The 26331-nt window shown below is 48.1% G+C and overlaps 1 protein-coding gene across 1 annotated transcript in view; it reads left to right on the top strand.

The window, feature by feature from the left end:
• Window positions 1–5780, top strand: part of SMAD7 (SMAD family member 7) — a 50063-nt gene extending 44283 nt beyond the window's left edge. Inside the window, exon 4 of the mRNA XM_086960368.1 lies at window positions 3764–5780. Coding sequence (XP_086816494.1) covers window positions 3764–4302 — 539 coding nt within the window. The 3' untranslated portion in view covers window positions 4303–5780. The remainder of the gene's footprint in view (window positions 1–3763) is intronic.
• Window positions 5781–26331: the final 20551 nt, after the last annotated feature.

Genomic DNA, 26331 nt, shown 5'->3' with positions numbered 1-26331 from the left:
AGGTCAGAGTAATCCTTCTGGGCATATTTCAGACTTTTCTACTGTGACATCCTGTGAGTCGGACATAAGATGGTGAACCTTGCCATCCTGTACACGAGTGGCCAAAGTTGTTCTACCGCATTCTGATAGGCTTTTGTGACTAGACAGTCTGTCAATAGGCCGGCGGAAGGTGCTCAACATGTTTAGCGTATATTTTGGCACAACAATGTTTAGGGGTGGGGTGAGGGAACAGAAATCACGGTTGCCCAAAAAGGCGCCCAGGCTGCCATTGAAGAGCCTGGTGGGATACGGCTCCATTCATAAACGTGCACTTCTGCATAAAAGGACTGTTCATTCACAGCCAAGACTCACTCTTTTGATGCCTCCGGCCAATTAAATACCTCTTTGTGAGCAGCTACGCTCTCCACTAATGCAAGTGCAAACAGAGCTTGAAATATGCTGGCCTCTCTGCCCCGGAAAGGGCAGCTCTCAGGTATGGAAGTTGTGGTGTGAAGAGTGGACTAATGCAAAGATATTAGGGCCAGTTCATAAAGGCATTTATGAGTACACAACGTAATACTACAGGAGAACTCATTTACGTACCATTACACCATCTGAGATCAACCCTTAAAATCCCAACTCCCTATTAGTATTAGTAAGACCTCAAAGAGGGCACAGTCTGTTCTGTTTGTATGCTAATTGTATTAAAATATTCCCTGAACCTTTCTATTTTATTCCCATTTCTGATGTTTTGGAGCCATGTAAGAATATGTAAACGTATTTGTGGGACTAGTACTTTACGTATTCCAACATGTTTTTGTGAGTAGGCCCCTTATTGTTTGTGTTAAATGTGGCCTTTCCCAACCTTCTTGAGTCCAGCTACTACACCAGCGCTGCCCTTTTGCTGTTCCAGTCAGTGTATTGGTCTCCCCCAGGGCTCCACCTGCTGTTGATTCAATAATATTTGTGTACAGCACTTTTAAAATGTGCAGCTCGCGTTGATTACTTGGTAATTTCACCTCTTGGAGGCGTTGTAATACTTGAGCCCTCCTAACAGAATCCACATAATACCACATAACTAAAAGGAGGTGGGTGGTTGTCCATTGAACAATTCAAGTAGATAGTGGCCAGCAGTGAGCCTGGGGAGGGAGGCGGGATTTATGTAGCCAGTTTGGAGGCTGAAGAGCCCCGAAGGTAGTTTTTATTTGAGATCGTGCTTTTTAGAGAGGCGAGGCCATGCTGAATCGCCATGCCCACGGCGCAGGCCTGATCGCATGGGAGGTGTGTTATTCTGCATCCTTGGTGTGTTGAGAAAGATTGACTTGATGTGCTTTTGCATATTTCGGTTTCCAGTCATCTCTTATGCGCAATTGTGACTTGATGACGCCCAGCATCCTTGCCCGGGGGCTTAAGGCTTCTGTGCTGTGTTGAGCCACATACATTTCCAAATAAATAGCAAGTAAAAGAAGTATCCTGTTCGGTATGCAGGTAGTGTAGGATCTTGGGTGAAATCTAAAAAAATCAAATGTGAAGATGACACTATTAAAAATATTAATAAACAGCACAGGTGCAACTCTTGTACCTATACTTGCAGAGGCGTCAGTACAACTGCAAGCACCTCACCGCGGTTGGCTAACGTCCATGGGTCAAGGTGGCCCACGTGAAAGCCGTGTATTTATGGTAAGGAAAAGCCAACTTGCAGGGAGCAGAATGCAAAGGAGAAAAAAAACAGGGCAGGATCTGGTACGCTTCTCCAATGCAGCTTTGATCCCAGTCTCATTGAGAGAGAAATGTCAGGCTGCAGGCTCGTGTTTAAAGAAGGCATGCGCCTTTAAGGGCCCTGCACAGACGCGCGCGCATAAACACAAGCCGTCTGCGATTCATCTGCGCCTGGCAATTACCGTAATCTCAAAACTTCTCCTTCTGACGTCTGTCTGAAAATTACTGGGCGGGATTGTCGGGGCAGCCAAGATGAAAGAGAGAAATGCAGTCGGAGGGATTGTCTTTCACGCAAAGTGGTGGCTGCAGCCAGGGCCGCTTGGTGCGCGCTGGCATTTTTGGCACCCTCATGCTTGTTTGTGCACATATATAGAGATTTACAAATACACACTTGCCTTGGACTACAAGAGGTGACATATTGTTTTTGTATGAAATATATATACATACATACATACATACATACATACATACATACATATGTGTGTCTTCTCCTCCTAGCCCTCTTTCCTGTTTCTTTTTACGGTGAAAATTAAGCGAACGAAGTTGACGGAACGCCCCGCCGTTTCCTTATTAAATAGTGATTGGCGGAGGCCGCGTCTGTTTGCGAATGTTAGGTTAAGGGAACCCGATCTCCCAGGCTGCCTCCTGCTCCCTCCACGCCCCTCCTGGCTGCGTGCCTGGTGCCAGGTTTCACGTGGGATATGAGATTCTATGAAACACAGTCTTGGGAGGCACAGAAAAGGGGGAAGACCGATGCACTGGGAAATTGGGGAAGTGGGCAAAATAGCAGCCCGCTGGGGCTCAAACTTGTGCTCCCCCTTGCTCTTTTGCGAGATTTTTTTGGGGTGGGATTGGGGCTCCCGCCATAAACTGTTCATCTCCTTGTGGCTCTATGTAGTGCCCTCAGGCCCAGCTTAAGAAAGTTAAGGCTAGCTCGGCTTGCAGGAAGCGTGCCTTTTCCATGGAAGACATTGATATGCTGACATTAAACTTTACATACATGATTTGGGGGGAGCATTACTCTCAAGTGTGCACGGTGATGAAATAAGCATGTTAATAAAGTTAATGAAAAGGAAGGAGAGCCCGGGTTGAGTTTCACTGCACTGTAGTAGATTGGCTTGCCTGTAAACTTTGGGTTTTTTTAGAGCTAATTAAAACGTGATGTGTGCCTTCCAAGGTGGAAAAGGGGTGCGTAAACCACCGGAAGTGGCGAGTGCATGCCTGTAGGCGGAGGCTCAGAATAGGGCTGCTGAAGGCGCTGTAAAATAGATTGCCTTCCATGTTGGAAAGCTTTGCATATCTTCTTTATACATACTGGGCCCTATAGTAGCGCTGTACCCGCCAAAGAACGAGTGAAAGAGTTGGAGCCAAGTTACTAGTCTGTACCATAGCTCAGTCGGTTATGTGCACCACACTTAACCCCGTCCCCCTCCCCACGCGTGAAGGTCCACTCCTAAAGATGGTGCGTAACCAGAACGTTTGAAGGGGCCCACCTAACCTCGCGCCTTTCTGAAGTTCACAAGTACCTTTGAGGTGGGCGGTGTTTTTATCCCCAGTGCTTATAGGCCTAGCTAGAATCGATTAGGTTTCAATGTGGTTCATGGACTATCGGGAGTGCAGAGTTCTGTGTCTGCTAGACTCTGACGTGCGTGTGTTGTGCTTACATCCGGGACCCCTTGTTTTTGTTATCAGAACGCGAGCCGCACCTCTGAACTCTGGCTCCCTCACTGGAGCACCTCAGTTTTCATTACAAGGCCGGAACGGATCTGTAACGATAGCACATGGCGGGCTGCGCCTTCGCCTCAGCCGGGCGAGCTTCATTTACGATTTCCTTCGAGAATGCACCAATAAACGAGGCTGGTTCAAGCGCGGAGTGTTTGAAGTGCATAGACGAATGATGTGTGTGAGTGAGACGTGTCGGTGATTACTCAGCCATGTCCCCAGGGGGCCTGGCACATGGAAGAGATTAGCGCGCGCTGGTGTGATCTACTGAGTCTGCTTGTACCTTCTGTTCCAATGTGATCGAGTTGGATCCACTTCTAACGTGCTTCTTGTTTCTCCACAGATTCCCAGCTTCTCCAGGAGACGGGGGATCGGTCACACTGGTGCGTGGTGGCCTACTGGGAAGAGAAGACGCGCGTGGGCCGGCTGTACTCTGTCCACGAGCCCTCCCTGGACATTTTCTACGACCTACCTCAGGGGAACGGCTTCTGCCTCGGACAGCTGAACTCGGACAACAAAAGCCAGCTGGTGCAGAAGGTCCGCAGCAAGATCGGCTACGGCATCCAGCTGACCAAGGAGGTGGACGGCGTGTGGGTGTACAACCGCAGCAGCTACCCCATCTTCATCAAGTCTGCCACACTGGACAACCCCGACTCTAGGACGTTGCTGGTCCACAAGGTGTTCCCGGGCTTTTCCATCAAGGCCTTTGACTATGAGAAGGCCTACAGCCTGCAGAGGCCCAACGACCACGAGTTCACGCAGCAGCCCTGGACGGGCTTCACGGTGCAGATCAGCTTTGTCAAGGGCTGGGGCCAGTGCTACACGAGACAGTTCATCAGCAGCTGCCCCTGCTGGCTGGAGGTCATCTTCAATAACCGATAGCGGACTAAGGACCTGCAACTACTTTGCTGCTAAATATTTCCTTCCGAGTGCTTGTTTTTTTCATGCAAACTTTCTGTTTGTTTGTTTGTTTGTTGGTTTGTTTGTTGGGTTTGTTCTCATTTCTGTTTTGAGAAATAGCTTATGGGAAGATTTGCCTTACCTATTTAAAAAAAATCTAAGTTTTTCCTTGAGTATGAATGGCCAGTCATTCGGTTGGAAAGGGAGTAACAAAGGTCCCTGAAGGAAGGACATTAGGAAAACTACAGGTACCTCTTTGCTTTTATTTGAATCCCACTTAATTCATAGCATTGGTGTTATTTGTCAGTTTGTGTCAACACAAAGCCTATTGGGATTGCCAGAAGACTTTCCCGAGTGTTTGGAGTTTGGCTGCGATTAGTTCTCCTTTCCCTTAGGTGTGGTGTGTGCATGCACCGGAGTTACGTCTTGTTGTTTAAGGCTGTAGCAGCTACTCATCTCATGTGCCCACCACACGTATGTGAAGGGAGATGCTTTGCTGTCCTTTAACTGATCAACATTGAGTTGGGGGGGGGGGGGTCACAAAAAAAAAGTTTATTTCGGAAAAGCACTATCCATATTTTTGTTAAAGAACCATGAAACTTGTTGCAGGAGCTCACTGCAAGTCTGCCTGTCCTGGGCAGGGCTAGCAGGTAGGCGCAAGGTCGATTTAGTAGACCGACCCAGCGACCATCTGACTCTTGTCAACCAATGGTTGAGGATGTCTGTACTGTGTCACATACATCCACAGCCATTGGATGGAGTCTGTTACTACCAAGGTGCTTTTGGCTACATTGTCTGTGGTTGTGTGAGACAGCCTTGTATTTGAAGGGACTTATTCACCTTTGATTTTTGTGGTTTCACTGAGAAATCACCTGTTTGTGTCACACGTTCTAACGCTGCATTCAGACATGACACTTGCACCTTGAACAAGAGCCCCAAAAGGGCACAGAGAGACTTTGCAGATGCCTGAAAGACGTTAGTCATGCAATATTTGGGGGCATGCTAACTTTTCGAGAATCCTAAGATACGGTACTGCTCATGCCCTGAAATATAGATGTATGTTCTTTCGTTTCTGCTTGACATCATACGTGTGCGCGTGATACTCACGGCAACATTTTTCATAGCTCAGTGAGCATGCTAGGACCTTAACATAAGCTATTTTTCTAAATATTAAAGTTTAAATGAACAACAGAATCAAGCACTCACCGGAACTTGAGCATTGTAGTGCTTTCAGAGAGAGAAAAAAAGGACTCCTTAAAAATGAAAGATTTATTAAAGAAAAAATTGTATTTTATGTTATATATAAATATATTATTACTTGTAAATATAAAGACGTTTTATAAGCATCATTATTTATGTATTGTGCAATGTGTATAAACGAGAAAAAAGAAAGATGCACTTTGCTTAATATAAATGCAAATAACAAATGCCAAATTAAAAAAAACAACAAACAAAATAAACACAAGTGTGGTGTTTTTCTGCAAAACTTATCACAGTAATGGATGTTTATTGTAAAGAAAAAAAAATGTTTCCATTGTGAGTTGTGCCTTTCTTTTGAGATCATTTTATGTGGGTTCTTCACAGCCAAGAAGAGAGAAAATCGAACGCACATGCATAATAATTCTTGGTCTTCTGGATTGAGCAACAAAACGGCAAAAATAGCTCACAAAATTATATTGGCAGTGGAAATCTTTGTTAATTGGAGGCCATTACTGTTCAGCTTCTTGGATTTCATTGGAGGGATATGGTGGGTGTGTACAACAGCTATAGCCATGTCTAGCTTTCTTCAGACACTGTGTACATTCTCCTCCGTAATTATTAATTTCCGGGAAAATGTCAAAAGAAGAGCTTCAGCTTGACTACCTCGGACTCTTAAAACTCAATTTTAGTGAATTTTCAAAATGAGGAAATTCCTTTTTCTTGGAAAAATTAAATGCATTTACTAGCCACACTTTTTTTGTTCTAGCTTAGAGACTGCTTTAAAATTTCAGTAGCCTCGTTTTTTCTAAAAAAAATAAAAATAAATAAACAATAAAAACACATGCTTACGTGAATAGATACACAGGGCTTTTGGTCTGCGCTCTTCATGCACTGGTGTGTTCAGGCATCATTCACATTTTTCTTCTGCACCAATAGCAAAATGTGTGGTGCTATGGGCCTGTCCACTTCTGTCACTAGCTTTCTTCATTACTTAGCAAATATATGCAATAGGCATGACAATTTCAAACATAAATATAAATTAATGTATCACAAACTTGCCAATGCTTGTTTTAGTTATGTTTCAAGTTGTGCTTCTCCTCAGTCCGAGGAAGAAGAGATGCGGGATGAAGCTGGCACTCTGCCGCACATTGACCTGTTGCTCTGAGGAGTCCTGTTTTTTAAATTAATTTTCTATAAAATGCACACCACGTTTAGTTTACATGCTTTGCTCCAAAATCATTCCATGTACCAGCTGAAAATAAAACTGAAGGTTGAGTTGAAAACAGGAGCACCTCTTTCTAGAGGGAATGGTAAAAGGTAAAACGATGATGTGTGTTAGGGATTGAAGCAAGATGGGGCCACTGCACACATACTGCCCAGGAGCCAGAATTTTACTTCTTTGGCATTTTAGTAATTTATTCCAGTGGTTACCAGGGCACCAATGATAAAACAACGCTGTTGTCACGTGATCATCTGACGTCCCATCCCTTGTGACATCACACAAGGGTTGGACCAATCACCAAATGGTGGTTGACGACGACCGCGAAAAAAAGGTAGCAGAGACCATTACGGACCCAACCACTAGATGGCGGAATAATGTACAGCATGTGAATCCAAAAAACTCTTCAAGCTGCAAAACTACTGCTACTGGTAAGTAACCATTTAGTTCAGTGTCATCTTAGCTATTTATTCCAGGGGTTACGGGGACACCAATGGTAACAAGCTACTGATGACACATGACCCACCTACCTGAGCATGGCATCTTCCAGACTGAGCTGCAGGTATCACCTGTGAGTCTGCGGGCCTCTCCACGCCGCTGGACAAGCTACAGGTTCTCCATCCCAATAAGTAACCAGATATGGGGTGATTGGCCGGTCACCCATACCTGGATTCTGAGAGCGCAGATCGCTCAAAGCAGCCACAGAGCAGGACAAGGCAGCTCCCAGGTCCCAGCTTGCATACCGGTCATAAGCCTTCAAAGGCGTAAGCCTGTCTGCTGGCAGAATATGCAGCTAGAGAATGCCTTTCAGCTGGCGCGGTGCCCAGTAACAAAGGTTTACGAACAGCCTTCACAAACCCAACCTTTCAGGTCAGCCCTCGTGATTGTGTTGTGCAACAACTCGCCTTTGATGCCGAAGGATAAAGGTGGTCTGTGGAGCTGTGCACACGAGGAGCTCTGGCCAGGGTGGCTCCAGATACTGAATAGTTCCCTTCCTCTAATGTTGTTTTACCAAGAACTGGAGACTGTGGCTAAACTTACCCTACCTCCCAACTCTGGATTTTAAGCATTAGACCATACCTGGCCACACCAAGGGGTCAATCACTGCCTTAAAAAAACTGGGGGAGTCACACTGCAGCTGGTTTGAGTGTTTGCTTTGCATTTTCTTCGAGAGCCAAACCCTCCTGGTGCGAGTCTCCCTCCTGGCACATCCATCAAACCCTCCTGAAGCATCCTTCCCTCCGGATACATTAATCCATAAACTCTTCATTATAGTAACCAAACAGCTACATATAGTGCTTAATGAAACAACACAATATGTGATGCTCTGTAGTCCGATCTTTCACATACTTTACCCATGCAGTCACACCATGAACATACTTAACCCATGCAGACCGGCCATGAACATACTTAACCCATGAACCGCTTCCTCCTTAAAGCACACTCTGTTGTAAACATTGTATCATATAACATGGATGCAAATCTATTGATTGAACACACCCACTAAACCCCACTCGCAGGCCGGCAGTTATCAAACTTTATGTATCATAAATTGAACGTTTGGTACAAGTTTTACTATTCCACCCATCTTAGCTTTTTGCCTCTCCAAATTCTGCTTTGCTTGAAGCCGCCTTTAGGTATTTTCGTGATAAACCTCTTCCCCCCTTGAATAACTTGATAGTCCATGGTTTGATTGGATTTGAATTTTTGCAAAGTGCTAAAAAAAATACCCTGCGGCGTCTTGGTGCTAAGTAACACGGTACAAGAGACCACACACACTATTTATTAAAAAGCCATGTTCTTAAAGACTTCCAGAAACACAGAAGAGAAAAAGTACTTTTAATTTACAAAGCAAGCACTTTCTAATTCAGAGTGGCAGAAAGCTCGTGCCACCAGGAGGAGACTTTATGCGAGGGCACCACCAGATTTCGGTTCGAACTGGACGGAAGAGTCCTCTCAGGAGCATGCCTTCTGAGTTTTTCTCTTAAAAAAACAGGACCATGGTGACCGGATTGTAGCAAGCCTGAGCTGCAATTGCTGAGTCTGCCTTCACCCCAGTCTCCTCTGCCGCCAGCTGGCATCCCAAGCCCTGCTGAGTTTAAGTTGGCCTCTCAGGCAATTGTTTGGGAACTGGTATGTTTGTCTGTTCCAACGCCATGTATCCGTAACTTCCCTGTATTGCCGCCCATGCCAGTGGCGGTCTGGCCTCTGCCCTCCTTTCTGGGCTAGTTTGGCGGGACACAAAACCATCCTGCAGGACAGGGCAAAGGGTACAGCTCCTGATCATCTGGTGTACCAGGTACACTTTTGGTTCCCCTGTCCTGAGGGTGATCCAATTTTAAACACTGCCTGTCTCTTAGGCCAATCCCTAGGTAGACCATTGCTCCCCACCCCCTACTGAGCAGCATCACTTTGCCCCTGCTCTCTACCACCCGTGGGTGTTGGGAGTGAAGGGGGCAATAATTGTTGGGTGGTGTGAACTTTTCAAGATCTCCTTCACACCTTTATTCGAGGCAGAAAGGGAGGTATTCCTCTATCCTTTTTCCAGGAGCTTTTTTCCTAGGGGCTTCTGTTCCTTGCATTGGTTTGGGCCTCCAAGGCTTGCTTCATGGACCAGGCCTCTGCATGAACCCACGCAGTTAGGCCACTCAGGCCAGGAACCGCTTTATCTTTAAACATCACATTTCTGTAAATATTGTATGGAATAACATAGCCACAGGTTTATTGATTAATCCACCAATTCAGTCCAGTCAAGATTCTTTCCTAAGTTTCATAAGCATCAAAAGTACAAAACATCCATATAATACATATAACAATTTGCTTAATTCAGTCAACTTGATACATGAATATATATAATAAATAAAACAATAAAATGCAATCGTAAAACTTCGCTCCAGCAACCTCACGCACTACAATTTAGTTACCGATGTTACTCTGACTATAAAATTTATCCCTCAAATTATCTTATTTTTGCATGAATTTTTCACATTTCCCCCAGTTCCTAGTGGATAAACCTCGTTATGTATTAATAAATGCAATGTTCAGAAAGTGTTTTTAGGAAAAAATAGCCAATAAATAGTAACAATAAAAACACGGCTATATGGCACATAAATACTTAAAATTGTTTGCTCAGGACATCCCATGCACTAAAAATGCTAACATTTACACAATGATTTCAGTTGGAATGTGGCGGGGCTTGGTAAAAAATTAAAAGATCACATATGGATACAGTTAGTGGTACAACATGAGATTATTGCTCTACAAGAGACTTGGGACACAAGTGATCTTTTTCATCTAGATGGTTACTGTAGCTTTCATGTCAAGGCCACCCCAGGACAGGGAGGAAGACCCAAAGGGGGTCTATGCGTTCTAACTTCACTCAGACTTCCAGGCTCATTTAGAAACTTGGGGTTTCTGTCAGCAACCATACAAGGATTAGAATGGAGTCACCCCAAATACCCTAAAATTTTAATTTTGAATTTTTACAATGCGCCAGAGTAGGACACACAAAATTTGCACCTAAATACACTGGCTTCTTACTTAGAATATTACAAGTCTACACAAACTGCTATATTCGATATAATCTTAATGGGAGATTTTAATATCCACCCCTGCGTTTGGAATTGTCTGGCTAAACATAACATAGACCCACCTGGCTCAATCCCCACACACTTCGAGCACTCGCCCCAAGGTGAGTTGCTAGAAGATCTTCTTGCAAATACTAATCTTTATGAAGCTGTGGGAAGTGGAGGGAAGGAAAGGGGCCCGAACTTTGTAGGCAGAGAAGCAGAAACTGTAATCGATTACATTTTCGTTTCCCCTTGTGTGGTACAGGTATGCTCCTCCATAGAGGTCACAATTTCGACCTTCAGTGGCCATAATCCCTTAATTATGTCTATATATAGGGGGAGTACACAGACAACCAGAAGGCAAACGAAGATTGTAATCCTGACAAATTCATTCCCAAAGACCAGGGGAGGAGGCTAAATTGGACCAAGGTGATACCAGATACTTTTATTAAGGACCTAGAGCATAAAGTAAAAGAGGACATGGCTATATGCCTAGATAATTCGGCAGATGGGAAAGAGGTCATAAATTCTTTTACCACTATTTACACCCAAGTGAGACTTGACCTGAAATGTAACAAGAAGAAAGATTGGCCAGATCAGCCCAGGTGGTTTGACGAGTCATGCTCAAAAGCCCATAAAGAACTATTGTATGCTTTAAAACAAAAACCAAGAAACAAGGAAAAGGTGGCCGCACTTAGAAAATATTATAAACTTGCTATGGCTAACCGTAAGAAATGTATAAAGGAGGAGGCTTGGGATAATCTTATGTCAACAGATGTGTTGAAAGATAGTTCAAAATTTTGGGCTGTAATAAACCACCCTTACTTTTCTGGTACAAATAATTTGGTGATGGACTCTGTGATCGCCGATGAGACATGGGTCGCTCACTTTAGTAAAATATATAACAGTTCAGAAGAGTACACATTAATGATGGACCCTATAGAAAATGGTGTAGAATCCCTTTTGCGATTCGAGGAGATGGAGGTACAAAAGGCCATTGTAGAGATGGCGAAAAATAAGGCCCCGGGGCCAGATGGTGTGCCCGCAGACCTTTATAGGACCCCCCTGGAGTTTTGGACTAAGATACTCATGAATGTCTTCAACTCCACAATAACTTCGGGGTTCCCCCTATCTTGGGCTACATCATCTATAATACCCGTTTTTAAAAAAGGTTTAAGATCTGACCCTGCCTGTTATAGGCCGATCTCGCTGATTGACTCTGCCCAAGATTTTTACGGCAGAGTCATTCTGCAGAGATTAGGCGAACACCGGGAAGAGAGGAGGATCCTTTCCGAATTGCAATACGGATTCAGGGCCAAAAGGGGTACCCTCGACCAATGCCTTAACCTTCACATGCTAATTAGTAAATACACCTTTGCCAAGGAGGGTCTGTTATATATGGCCTTTATGGACCTATCATCGGCCTTTGATTTAGTCAATCGGGGTAAACTTTGGGCAATTTTGATTAACATAGGGATTGATCCTCCACTGGTAAACTACCTAGCGGCTCTGCATCAAGATCTGCGGGCCACTATTAGAACCAATAGTGAGGGTAGAACAACGAGTTCATTTAAATCTAAACAAGGAGTAAGGCAGGGGTGCATTTTGGCACCCCTCCTATTCACCCTATATATAAACTCCCTCGAATCAACCTTAAAAGGGTCCACTTCTGACGTCTCACGTGTGGGGGAGTATAAGGTGCCTGTACTCCTCTACGCGGACGACGCGGTACTGCTTGCCCGCACTGGGATAGGGCTGCAGAGACTCTTGAACGATTTTGGGGTATTTATGTCCTCCCTGGACCTAAAGGTAAATAACAAAAAATCTCACGTCATGGTTGCAGGGAAACGCCCCAAACGACTGTTGGATGTGAATTAAGACTTTTTCAACTAAAATAAGTGTGTTTAAAGTCATTTATGTGCCTGAAATTGGTCAAAATTGTAGCTTTTGAGTAAGCAAAACTCTGTAAAAATGGCAATTTTGGTCACTCTGAGGGGTTAAAAAGTGGTTCTTCAACATGAGGCACGATCCATTTGACATTTTCAATCATTTTTGGTACAGTCCGAAAAATTCATTTTCTGATGAAAAACGATGACTCCGAGATTATTGCTCTACAAGAGACTTGGGACACAAGTGATCTTTTTCATCTAGATGGTTACTGTAGCTTTCATGTCAAGGCCACCCCAGGACAGGGAGGAAGACCCAAAGGGGGTCTATGCGTTCTAACTTCACTCAGACTTCCAGGCTCATTTAGAAACTTGGGGTTTCTGTCAGCAACCATACAAGGATTAGAATGGAGTCACCCCAAATACCCTAAAATTTTAATTTTGAATTTTTACAATGCGCCAGAGTAGGACACACAAAATTTGCACCTAAATACACTGGCTTCTTACTTAGAATATTACAAGTCTACACAAACTGCTATATTCGATATAATCTTAATGGGAGATTTTAATATCCACCCCTGCGTTTGGAATTGTCTGGCTAAACATAACATAGACCCACCTGGCTCAATCCCCACACACTTCGAGCACTCGCCCCAAGGTGAGTTGCTAGAAGATCTTCTTGCAAATACTAATCTTTATGAAGCTGTGGGAAGTGGAGGGAAGGAAAGGGGCCCGAACTTTGTAGGCAGAGAAGCAGAAACTGTAATCGATTACATTTTCGTTTCCCCTTGTGTGGTACAGGTATGCTCCTCCATAGAGGTCACAATTTCGACCTTCAGTGGCCATAATCCCTTAATTATGTCTATATATAGGGGGGAGTACACAGACAACCAGAAGGCAAACGAAGATTGTAATCCTGACAAATTCATTCCCAAAGACCAGGGGAGGAGGCTAAATTGGACCAAGGTGATACCAGATACTTTTATTAAGGACCTAGAGCATAAAGTAAAAGAGGACATGGCTATATGCCTAGATAATTCGGCAGATGGGAAAGAGGTCATAAATTCTTTTACCACTATTTACACCCAAGTGAGACTTGACCTGAAATGTAACAAGAAGAAAGATTGGCCAGATCAGCCCAGGTGGTTTGACGAGTCATGCTCAAAAGCCCATAAAGAACTATTGTATGCTTTAAAACAAAAACCAAGAAACAAGGAAAAGGTGGCCGCACTTAGAAAATATTATAAACTTGCTATGGCTAACCGTAAGAAATGTATAAAGGAGGAGGCTTGGGATAATCTTATGTCAACAGATGTGTTGAAAGATAGTTCCAAATTTTGGGCTGTAATAAACCACCCTTACTTTTCTGGTACAAATAATTTGGTGATGGACTCTGTGATCGCCGATGAGACATGGGTCGCTCACTTTAGTAAAATATATAACAGTTCAGAAGAGTACACATTAATGATGGACCCTATAGAAAATGGTGTAGAATCCCTTTTGCGATTCGAGGAGATGGAGGTACAAAAGGCCATTGTAGAGATGGCGAAAAATAAGGCCCCGGGGCCAGATGGTGTGCCCGCAGACCTTTATAGGACCCCCCTGGAGTTTTGGACTAAGATACTCATGAATGTCTTCAACTCCACAATAACTTCGGGGTTCCCCCTATCTTAGGTTTAAAGTATTTTATTGCAGTTTCGAAAAGGGTAAATACAATACCAAACAAATCAACCAAGACAGGTGTCTCAACAAGAATGGTGCGAGCAATAAGGGATAGAAATGCGGCTTGTGGCTACAACAAAAAAAGGGGGGCAACGATACTTTAGGTGGTATGACAGGTGCACCATCGTTTGAGACATAGCCAAAACTCAACTCCCCACACCCAACTCCCCCCCCCCCCCCAGTCCAACCCCCACCCTCCACCCCCCGTACTGTGCTGAACGTGTCCTGTATCAGTAAAGTAAAAGAGTGTCCGAGCCCCCAGCCTTTCCACAGTCAGTGGCAGATCAGGTGGTCGGGGTTGACGGGGACGTCAGACGCAGCAGTCTGAGGTACCTTGGGCAAGTGATCTCTCTGAATTCCGACTGCAGCAGAGTATGAAAGGGGAGCCATAACTCTTCAAAGGTGTCAATCTCCCCGGTTGCCACCAGGGACATCTTCTCCATCCCCAAGACATGCCACAACCTGTGTAACCAGCCAACTACAGTAGGAAGGGTGGTAGTGCGCCAATGAATAAGAATATTCTGGACTGCCGAGCCCAATGCAATCGCAATTTGCCTACCCTTTTTAGATTTCAACGGGTACATCAGGTCGTTAGGCAGACCCAACAGGACATAAGCGGGGAATCGGGGAAGCTCAATCTCAAAACATCGGTCAACCTCCTCTAACACCTCCTCCCAGTAGGGGCTCAATAAGGGGCATTCCCAGAGTACATGTGTGAGTGTCCCGATCTGACCACAATCTCTCCAACAAGTCTGAGGGATATTACGGTTCATCTCGTGGAGTCGGGCGGGAGTGTAGTACCAGTAAGTGGAAAGTTTCGTGAAAGTTTCGGTGAGCCCTGTGTGGTATGCGGAGTGTCGTGCTCGGTATGAGATGCGTTCCCAGTCAGTGTGTCCCAGTTGTCTACCAAGTTCTCGTTCCCAGCGTTCACGACCAGGATTATAGATGTGTGTCGAGGGGGGTTGCAGGAATTTATACAGGTCCGAGATGAGCTTGGCATCCGAGGATCGTGACACCAACCAGTGTTCGTAGGACGTGAGAGTCCGATCGGCCGAGTCCCGCACCTGTGGGTGGAGCGCCCAATGGCGCACCTGCATGTACCGCAAGCGTTCCGTTTCGGGCAGCGCATATTCCCGCCGGAGGTCTTGGAAGGGGGTGGCCCCTTCCGGGCCATACATGTGGAACAATGCCGAGCAACGGGCTGCGCGCCAGCGCGCAAATGCGCCAGGCTCCATGCCGGGGCCAAAGTCCGGATTGTCCACTATCGGAGTGAACGGCGACGGGAAGGTAGTAAGTTCGTGCTTGACGTTCACCACATCCCATATCTGCAACGGGACCCTCGTGACATAGGAAGCGTAGAGATTGGGCGGGCGGTGGGGCCTACGCAAGAATGGTATCTCCTGCAACGGACGCCCCGCTACAGCCTGGTCCTGGAACAACCAGGGTTTGTCGGACTCCCACCTACTCCACTCTACTAGATGGCGGAGCTGCGCCGCCTGAAAGTATTTGGTCAGGTCCGGTATGCCCAGGCCACCGGACTCAGGCGCCAGCGTAGAGAGAGCCCGCTTAAGTCTGGGTTTGCGGCCCTGCCAGACGAAACGAGCAACATCCGCCTGGACCTGTCGTATCCAACCCTTAGGGGGCTGAAGCGGGAGGGCTCGAAAGAGATATAGAACTTGCGGGAGGAGGGTCATTTTCACCGCAGCTATCCTGCCGAGCAGCGACAGCATCCCCTTATCCCAACGGGCGAGTTCGTCCTTAATTTTCTTGCCCATAGCTGTGTAGTTGGCCGATACCATGGCGGGGAGGGAGGGTGCCAGGAGAATGCCCAGGTATGGCACCAGGTCCTTAGACCAGCTCAAGGGATAAAGCCTCTGCAGAGCAGATTTCGTAGAGGGGGTCAGAGATATGTCAAGAGCCGCCGATTTCCCCAGGTTCATCTTAAAGCCTGCCACCCTGGCGAAGCAGTCCAGTTCGTCCATACACGCGGGAAGAGAACGACCTGGGTCGTCCAGTGTCAAAATGACATCATCCGCGTAGAGACTAAGGACATGTACGAATCCCCCCATTCGAATGCCTGTCACCGCCGGATTGGCACGAATCCGGTGGGCAAAAGGCTCCATATAAAGGGCGAACAGGAGCGGCGATAACGGGCACCCCTGCCGGGTACCCCGCTCTATCCCGAAGGCACCAGAACTATAACCGTTCACGCGCACCACCGCGGAAGGGGACCTGTAGCAATTAAATATCAGGGTGCAAAATTTCTCCCCTATGTCTATCCTGCATAGCACTTTCTCGAGGTATGGCCAATGCACCCGGTCGAACGCCTTCTCAGCGTCGATGGAGAGTAGCATACGTTCACCGGGAACTCTGGAGGCCTTCTCCAACAGGTGGACCACCCGTTTGGTGTGGTCCACAGTTTGCCGGCCAGGAATAAATCCCGCTTGATCTGGGTCGATAAGCCCCGGCATGTGAAGTGCCAACCGTGCCGCGAGGATCCCCGTATAAAGTTTAAGGTCCGTGTTCAGGAGCGAGATCGGCCTGTAGGACCCACACTCAGATCGGTTCTTGCCAGGTTTGGGGATTACTGATATCGTCGCCAGGAGCAAGTCCCGGGAGATGGCCCCAGGCTCCGCGAACGAATTAAAAAGGCGCGTCAGAATCGGCGTCAGCTCCTGGCAAAACGTCCTGTAAAAGAGGGGGGTGTATCCATCGGGGCCAGGGGCTTTCCCAAGTTTGAGTCGGGAAATCGCCGAGATCACCTCCTCGGGTCTAATATCACGTTCCAGGTACTGAGCCTGTTCCGGGGTAAGGGAGGGCAGAGTAACCGCATCCAGGTAGTCATCCTCCTCCTGTGCCAAGGGGGCCTGCCCCTCATAGAGGTCCTCGTAATATCGGCGGAACCCCTCCGCTATTTGGTCATCCTCCGTCACCGTCCCCCCGCCAGGGACAGTCAGTTCTTTCACCCGGTGTCTTTGGTGCTGCACGCGAAGTTTGTTCGCAAGAAGGCGGCCGCATCTATCCCCCCCACTATAATATTTGTGCTTTAGTCGTAACGCCGCATATTCCGCCCTGTCCATGTCTAATGCGGAAAGGAGTTTCCTGGCAGCCTTGAGCTGTCGCCAGACTCTGGGCGCCCCCGTCCTTTGGTGTACCTGTTCCAATTCCCTCACCTTACTCGTGAGCTCCTCTCGCTTCTCACGGCGTTCCCTGTTTTCCGCTGCGGAAACCGCGATGAACTCACCCCGGAGCACCGCCTTCAGAGCAGCCCATTGTGTCGCCCGGGTGGTGTCTCCGTTATCATTGTTGCGTTGGAATTCAGACAGGGAGTCCCGTATACGTGTGACCACCGAGGTTCTGTGGAGCAGGGTGTCCCTAAGACGCCAAACCCCTCTGGAGGGGGAGACGGGGGGAAGGCGAAAGACGCCCTCCACCGGCGCATGGTCCGACAGGGAGAGAACCCCGACCTCGGATGCCAGAGCTAGCCCGCAGACCGGGCCCGAGACCAACAAGTGATCCAGCCTCGCATAGGACCGGTGGGCATGGGAAAAATAGGAGTACGTCCTAGACGTCGGGTGAAGCCGCCGCCACAAATCGTGCAGGTCAAGGTCTCCCATTCGGGCCCTGAGCGTCTGAGAGAATTCGCCCGCCTGCGAGCGTCTCTGAACCGACCTATCCAGGGGTGCATCGAAGACCATATTCAGGTCTCCCCCCAGGATAACGTGTCTATCAGGGGAGGTCGTCACCTCCTCCAGAGCCTGAAGCAGAAATCGTTCTTGCCGGTCGTTGGGGCTGTAGATCGTGCCTATCGTGAACACCAGGCTACCCAATCTAACCCTGTATGCTAAGAGTCTCCCCTTCTGTTCAGCCACCTTGTGCAAGAACTCCCCCTTGAATCTCCCGGAGGCTAGAATAGCAACCCCTGCCGTTTTAGACGTGTCAGAAGAGAAGAACTGTGTGGGGAATTTCGGTGTGCGCAGCCTATGACAATCCTTAGCTAAGAGGTGTGTTTCCTGTAAAAGACAGATGTCTGCCTGGGCGTTCTCTAGCAGGGAAAGCACTGCCCTGCGCTTGACTGGGTTATTCAACCCTTTCACATTTAGAGTCAAAATCTTGAGGGCCATCTGAGAAGGACACAGAGGTCAAGCAAAGTCATCCTGGACAGACAGTGCAGGGGAGGCCCCGCAATCAGCGACACAGATGAGTGAAACGTAAGAAAAGTAAGCAATACCACAGCACAGTACGGTCTCCCAGTCCCCCCCTCCCCCACCCCAGTAACAACCCCCCCCGAACTCAGAACTCCCCAACCCCCGTCCCCAACCCCCAACACCCGGGACCCCACCCCCTGACCCTCAACTCCCTCAAACCCCTCCAACAAACCAGATGCCTCGCACAGCAAGCAGTCTTTCAATGCGCCCACGGAGGCCATCAGCCGATGGTTCCCCAACCCTTTCCCCATTCTCCCCCCTCCTCCACCTCCCGCCCCTACAGTGAACTCCATTGTCCCAGTCCGGTCCCTAGCGGACAAGGCCGTGGAAAGTTTGTAAAGTGGACGTCCAGCCACTACCCACTCCCTCCGCCCCTTCCCGTCCCCGGAACCCTCGCACCCGCTGTGATGATGAGGCTATGTCGATCTCCCCCCGGAGTCTGATTAGGCCGTCAAGGCCACTTCCGTGGTCGTCGTCTCTCGTGTCACCTCCTGGAGCGCACTTTCCATCTCCGCTCTGATCGTGGGCGAGTCAGGTCGCAAGGGCCGAGCCGAAGAGCGCCGTCTCCGGACCGACTGCCAGCCGTCTCTGTTGGGCCGCCGGTGTTCCGGTGTGGGAGTCTCTCCTTCAGCGGCCGTGAGGCCCAGCACCTCGCAAACATCCTGCAGGGATCGCAGCTGATGTAGCCTCCCGTTCCAACGGAAAATGAGTCTGAAGGGATGGCCCCAGGAATACTGCGTGTTATGCTCCCGTAGGAAGTCCGTGGCAAGCTTAAAGGATTTGCGCCTCTGTAAGGTGATGGCTGATAAGTCCTGATACAGGGCCACCTGGTGTCCGCGGAACGAGAGGGGCTGCTTCCTGCGGGCCTCTCGGAGTATCCGTTCCTTCAGGGGGAAATCCGGGAGGAAGGCCAGGATGTCCGGTGGAGGCGCCGAGGCTCTTCGCGGGGGGCCCACTCTATGTGCCCTGTCGATTCTCATCGGGAAGTCGTCGGGTTCCCCCAATATATCTCGGAAGAGGGCCATCAGATAGGCGGCCACATCCTCACCCTCCTCTTTAGATGGGACGCCGCGGACGCGAATGTTGTTGCGCCTGGACCTGTTTTCGAGGTCTTCATTATGCGTCTGGAGGTCGATATGCTGTTCAGTGAGCCGAAGGACCTCCTGCTGTAGGTGGACTATCTCCTCATCTCTGGAGTGACCGGCCTCCTCCACCGTGGCCACCCTTTCTCCCAACGAGTCGACCTCCCTACGCACTTCGCGGACCTCTCCAGCCACTTCTTGCTTCAGCGCCTGGAAGTCCTCTCTAAGGGTGCCAAACAGCGACTCCAGAAATGACCTGGTCACAGGGGGTTCCCCGCCTTCCGCACCTCTCGAGCCCGATGGAAGACCGGTGCTGGTCTGGCCTCTGTCCTGGCGAGGAGTCCCTCGGCCCAACATCTCCGTAAGGGTGCGGTCTCCCTTTTTGCCTCCTTTGGATCCCGACATCTCGAGGCCCCCAGTCAAGCAGTAGACCCGGCGGAGTCACCCGGGAATTGAGCGGCGAGGCAGAGTACTATCTCAGTGCTCCGGGTGCACCCCACCTGTGCCACCTCCGCACCTAGATCCGTCGGTCGGGCGTCCAGATATGACCAGGGGGGGCGTTGTGTTGCAGGGCCCGCAGGGGCATACGACTCCCGCGTGGGGCGCGTCAGCGGCCGGAGAAGCACCCCCGGCGAGCAGCCCCCAGCTCCAGGTCCACTCACGAGGTGCGCCACCACCACTCTCGCCCACTCGGGCATGCGACCAGGTCCGCCGTGGAAGTCGTCAAGGCCCCACCCACGAGGGTCGCGCTGCCGAGGGCGACACACACGGCCGGCCCCAACACGGCGCCGCCGCGCCAGGGGTCAGTGGGGGCCCAGGGGGCCGAGATTCAGGCCGGGATCATGCTCCAGCCATGTGCAGGCGGCCTCCACGCCAGGGTCATTGATTGTGGCCGAGCAGGGCCCAGAGCAGTCTCACAGTCTCGGGGGCCCACGGAATAGCAGCTGGGCCCGGTCCAGTAGCACCGGTCTTTGGGGGGGGGGGGGGCGGGCCCGGTCGGCCAAGGCAGAAGTCAGGGGCTGAAGGCTACACCCCCGCCCAACGCCAGCACGGAAGTCTGTGAAGGCCCAATGCACGCGCCCCAGATCGGGACCGGGCTCCGGGTGCAGGCAGTTCCTCGGGGCCGGCGAACGTGGCCGAGCGGGCCCAAAAGCAAGTTCTCACCCCCGGGGCCCCCGGAGCGGCACTCGGTCCAGGTCCGGCAGCACCCGGGCCGGAAGGGGCGGGCCGGGAGACGGGCGATGTTCGCGGCCTTGCCGGCCCTTGAATCCCCGGGCTCGCGTAGTTCTCCCCCGTCGGCTCCTCACCTCGGCGGGTCCGTCTGATCGCTGGGCTCACTTGTCCGCCCCGCCAGTTACCGCTTCAGCAGCGGAGCTGGAGCCGATCCGGGCGCACCCCGGTCCGGCCGCCGCCGCAGCGTCCACACAGCAGAGTGTCCACAGCAGACCCGGGGCAGCGCGCTCCGGGCCTCCGGCCGCGTCCCAGGGCCTCGTCCCTCCGACTGTCCTGATCGGCACCCAGCGAGGTCCAGCAGCTCCAGTTAGCGCAGCGGAGCTCCAGGTAGCGGCGACCTTCCAGCACCCTCGATCCGGGGGAGATCAGCGGCTGGGAAACGGTGCAGGGCCTCAGGGACGTCGGAGCTCTCGGAGAGTGCGACCTCCTAGCCCGCCATCTTGGCCACGCCGGTTCCCCCTATCTTGGGCTACATCATCTATAATACCCGTTTTTAAAAAAGGTTTAAGATCTGACCCTGCCTGTTATAGGCCGATCTCGCTGATTGACTCTGCCCAAGATTTTTTCGGCAGAGTCATTCTGCAGAGATTAGGCGAACACCGGAAAGAGAGGAGGATCCTTTCCGAATTGCAATACGGATTCAGGGCCAAAAGGGGTACCCTCGACCAATGCCTTAACCTTCACATGCTAATTAGTAAATACACCTTTGCCAAGGAGGGTCTGTTATATATGGCCTTTATGGACCTATCATCGGCCTTTGATTTAGTCAATCGGGGTAAACTTTGGGCAATTTTGATTAACATAGGGATTGATCCTCCACTGGTAAACTACCTAGCGGCTCTGCATCAAGATCTGCGGGCCACTATTAGAACCAATAGTGAGGGTAGAACAACGAGTTCATTTAAATCTAAACAAGGAGTAAGGCAGGGGTGCATTTTGGCACCCCTCCTATTCACCCTATATATAAACTCCCTCGAATCAACCTTAAAAGGGTCCACTTCTGACGTCTCACGTGTGGGGGAGTATAAGGTGCCTGTACTCCTCTACGCGGACGACGCGGTACTGCTTGCCCGCACTGGGATAGGGCTGCAGAGACTCTTGAACGATTTTGGGGTATTTATGTCCTCCCTGGACTTAAAGGTAAATAACAAAAAATCTCACGTCATGGTTGCAGGGAAACGCCCCAAAAATTTAAAATTTGGAAAGTTCCTCCGCAACGGTGAAGAAATTTCCAGAGTACCGGTTTTCACCTACCTGGGTGTCCTTTTTGATGAAAGGTGGCACCTTGAGACCACAACTAAATGCCAAAGGCCTAGCTGTCACCAGAGCTAATTCTGCTCTACTGAGTTTTGCTAAACGCTTGTGCTCACGCCCAATAGAAGCTCTGCTGGCAGTCTACAAATCAAAAAGCCTATCAATAGCTAGGTATGGTGCCTCCATATGGGGCTATCTGCCACAAGATAAAGTCCAGGTGGCGGAAAATAAGTTCCTTAGATCTATTCTAGTGGTCCCCCAATCAACCCCAGTATTATCAGTCCATACCGAGGTAGGTCTTGGCTACATCAGTGACCAGTTACAGCTGGCACCTTTAACCTGCTGGGCCAAGACCTGGTTGAATCCCGACATCAGTCTAAATCACTCTATCCTTAAAGACTGTATGGCGTTGGATAAAGTCAATAAAACCCCATGGTTGGTATACATTAAAAACATCTTTCTTAAATTGGGGAGGCCAGAACTATACTTTGCCCCGAGCACCATCAAGAAGGGCGATGTACTGTGGATCAAGAATAACTTCCTAGAACGTGCAATGATGGAACGGGAGGAGATAGAGGTCCAAAAATCGGGGGTTAGGGCTAACTACATACTTCAGACCACCCCTAAATTGGAACCCTATCTGTCCATTGTGAATCGACCATACCATTGTAATCTCCTTGTGAGATTCAGACTTAACATCATCCAGTGTTCTTTGGGGAATTATCCAGTATGGGGAAAATCTGAAACATCTATCCCCTGTAGCTGTGATAATTTCTCCGAACAGACACTGATGCACTTTATTATGTTCTGCGGCCACTATGATGAATGTAGGAGATTGTTTTTAATACCTATCTTGAGAGAAGCAGGGTTTACACAAGTTCGTCCCTCTCTCTGCTACCTACAACTCCTGAGTAGCATCAGAGTAATATTTAGGGTCGCAAGTTTCTTGGTTGCTGCTATGCGTGTTAAGTCTAGAAAACTGAAGTTAAATAGTCCCTGAAATGTGCTAAAAATTACCACTTGTTAGTCTAACTATGAAATGCTCTATTTTATTGTAAATATACGAATTGTTTTTATAAGAAATGTTTTTTAATACATGAATTGTTGATTTTATGTGTGATGGAATTGCTTTTATGATTTTAATTAATCGAATAAAGCTTGTATTGACTTGACTTGATTTCAGAAATGTATCCTGCTTAATCCAGATGTTAAGCAATAACCAACTTGCAGAAAGAAACAACTGGACCAAATGTATCAGTCGTTCATATTCTTTTCACCTCTCTAAAATGTACTCCTACCTATGGACAAACAAATCGGGCTAATGATTTTCTGGCCACACCACGATATTCAGGACATACAAACATACCATGATCAAGAGTCTCCGGATTAATGCAACAAACCGGGCATGAATCAGGCAAGGAGTTATTCCAATTTTTCCTGAACGAAAGGGTAAATAACCTATTGTAAATGTGATACACAAGCTCTTGGCCAGCGGTGGTGTGATAATGTCCATTTAGTTTCAAAAGCTGGAATAGGTTTAAATGCCAAGCACTGCTCTGTACAGTGGCCCAGAAGGCCCCTAATTATCTCTCGCCACACACGGGACCAATAGGCTGATTTTAAAATCTGCTTAACCACCCTACAAAGTAATCCAGGCGAGTCCCATATTCTGATCAAACCCAATTTTTTGCACCACCTTACCAAGGGATCTCCATTGTGCGATACAAATTCTTTACATCACTCAAGGAATCTCTTTATTCGCCTAATTCTGAAGTAGTCCAGATACCAATCCAGAATAGATTTTATGTGGACCTGATCAGATACTCTTTTCATCCCCGTATCAAACAAAAGCGGGACCAAGGGAGTACTTATGGGGACCAAGAGCAATGCTCTGGCAACTGAATTCTCCGTCACTGTGAGCCTTGTGGTATCAGAGAAAACCCAAACTTCAGCGCCATACAGTGCAGTGCTTTGGGCCTTCGCTTCATAGGCTTCCAAGGCCGAGGAGGTAGAACTCGAATATATGTTCTTCTGAAAGCATAGAATGGCCTTAGATCTATGTGATATCGTGAGGGCTCCTTATTTATTTGGTGGACCCACCTACATTTGAAAGGGTCACCCGCAAGTAATCAAAACTAAAACCCCTTTCCAAGTGGTCTTTCCCCGCCATTACTGGACAGCTCTTGCTAACATTCTTACCCAAGATCAGGAATTCGTTTTTTTGCAGCATTTAATTCTAAACCCCTGTGGCAACAGAACTCCAAACATTTATTTAGCAGATTCTGTAACCTCATCGGGGACTTGGAAATTATTAATCAATCATCCGCAAATAGAAGTATAGTTGTTTTAGCCCTGTTCAATGTCCCAAGGGGCCCTTAGAGGCTCTTTTTTGGGGTTTAACTGGGCAATTTAAGATTTTAGGCCAATCTGCGAGGACACAGTTAGTCTCCTCCCCCATACCTGCCTTAGGACTATGGTTTCTACTTCACTCCAGGTCCTATTGACGCAGTTTCCAGTCCCAGGCTTTTGTGTGATAGCCTAACGCGTTCTGCATGTCTAGTTTTGTTTTAGGATCCTTAGAACTTATTAGACCAACACACCTGAGACCAATGATTTGTAGATGAAAAGATCTGCCAGTACAGCAGTGCAGGCCATAATACTTGCACTTCTCGTATTAGGGAATAAACAGCTAACTGGCCTTCCCAGAGCCACTACCTATCTTTCTAGAGCTGTGTAGCATGCAGCCGCACATCTCATCAGTAGTGCTAGGTAGTCAGGCCATATCAACCCTACTCTTAAAAGAACTCCACTGGCTCCCTTTGTGAGGCATGAATGAAAATGGCCACCATAACTCACTCGTGCTTTGTTTGGGTCAAACTACATTCCAATGGAGCTGAAAAAAACTCCAAAACAAGTAATGTTTTCTGCTAAAGCTACCAAAAAACAGTCATTTGAACATGCATTTTTCCTCATAGAGAGTGAATACAAGTATCAGCAGATCTTGCGATGCAAAAACAGCTTAATAGAAAAACACCTTGCAAACATCTGCGCCTAACACTGAATGGTAGCTTGTGAATCTACAGCATTATACACTCGGCACAGGCGGCTGCAGGGTAACATTTACACTCAACCTGAGCAATCTAGCTTCAAGGAAACATTAGCTGATTTACTTATCTTATCCTGAGAACAGCGATTGCGACTCACCGTTTGCTGCTTTGTTCTAGTATGATTTTGTTATACTTGGTGCACTGAAATCTGTATTGGTGCCATCCTACAACTAAAATAGCTACATGCTAGGTTGGCCACCTAGTTAGGGCTGCGGTCTAGAAATATAAAAAAGTTAATATAATGGCCAACATAGAAGCCCACACTGTCCCAACTGGCATGCCATTTTAGATGTCAGCTCCTTATATCTCGAAACAAAATAAATGAACACTTTAACACTTAATTTATTCAAGCTGCAGGTATACATGTATGATTTTCCCTTTGAACAGAATAGCACAACATAACCTGTGACACTAGCCTTTAGATTTAACATGCATTTATTTACAAAACAGTTTGACCATGCAAAGACGACTCCTAGACCTATTGTTTTGCATGTATAACTAATATATCAACTCGCATGGCCTAACAACCCTCCCTTTTCAACATGTGTTTGTGCCTTCTGCTATCCTCCCTGAATATTTTACTTGTGTGGAAAATGTGAGCATTCCCATGAAGGTGCGTGGTGCCTTCTTGCAGTTGTGCAGTAGATCACCACCTGACCACCATGTTAACATCAGCCTTTTCGGTGATGTTGCGCTGAGGATGGGGAGTAAACGGCTAGTAATAATGCATGGTTCAAACTTACATTGTGACAGGTACTCAAAGGTGTGATAATTACTTCTAACTGCAGATTCCTCATCTTTTGAATATCCCCCAGGTCTCAGACCACAGCTGCAAAAGGCTGAGATTTTGTACACCATGCTCTACCAGGCACGACTCTCTATTGATTATGGTGGAAACCAAAAAAGTTTAGCAAACCCCAAGGCTGCAAAGAATTTCTTAAAAACTCTGAATATATGCCACCGTCAGCAAACTATAGAGGACAGTGACAAGTAAGGCTTCTAATAATATGGACACTCGTGGGCTGAGCGGTCTCCTCCATCGCCTACGTCCCCAAGCGGTGAATTGCGGCTGAGGTAAAGGGGGTATTCACTACTCCCAGAGTGGCATGCCCCAGCTGCCTGAACGAATCCAGTAGGGTAGCAAGGGACATGTTTTTCCTGGGCACCTCTGATCACCTGTAAGAGATTTAGGAACCTGGAGGCCTTCATGAGGGTGCATCCCGAATTGGTTATGATAAGTACAACTGTTATACATATGTTGTGTACTGTTGCGCTTTAAACTTATTATTGAAGGAGATGCCTATAGCAAATTTGGGAGGCTGAAGTGAATGTGGGCTGGGATGTCTTTTGTTACACACACAACACCAGCGTGCTACTTACAACATTACTCACACTGTGCGCTATAAACTGGTCCTTTAGCTAATGCATAACGCAACCAATCTTATATTGGTGATTTCACCCAAACCCAGGGACACTTTATTGCCCTGGAATGTACGGGGACTCTAATCCTCGAAACACCAGACTGGTGCTT

This window comes from Lissotriton vulgaris, chromosome 3_1, assembly GCF_964263255.1.
Source record: "Lissotriton vulgaris chromosome 3_1, aLisVul1.2, whole genome shotgun sequence".
Classification (NCBI taxonomy): domain Eukaryota; kingdom Metazoa; phylum Chordata; class Amphibia; order Caudata; family Salamandridae; genus Lissotriton; species Lissotriton vulgaris.
Note: the sequence above shows the minus strand (reverse complement) of the source record. Positions and strands in the feature narration are given on the sequence as shown.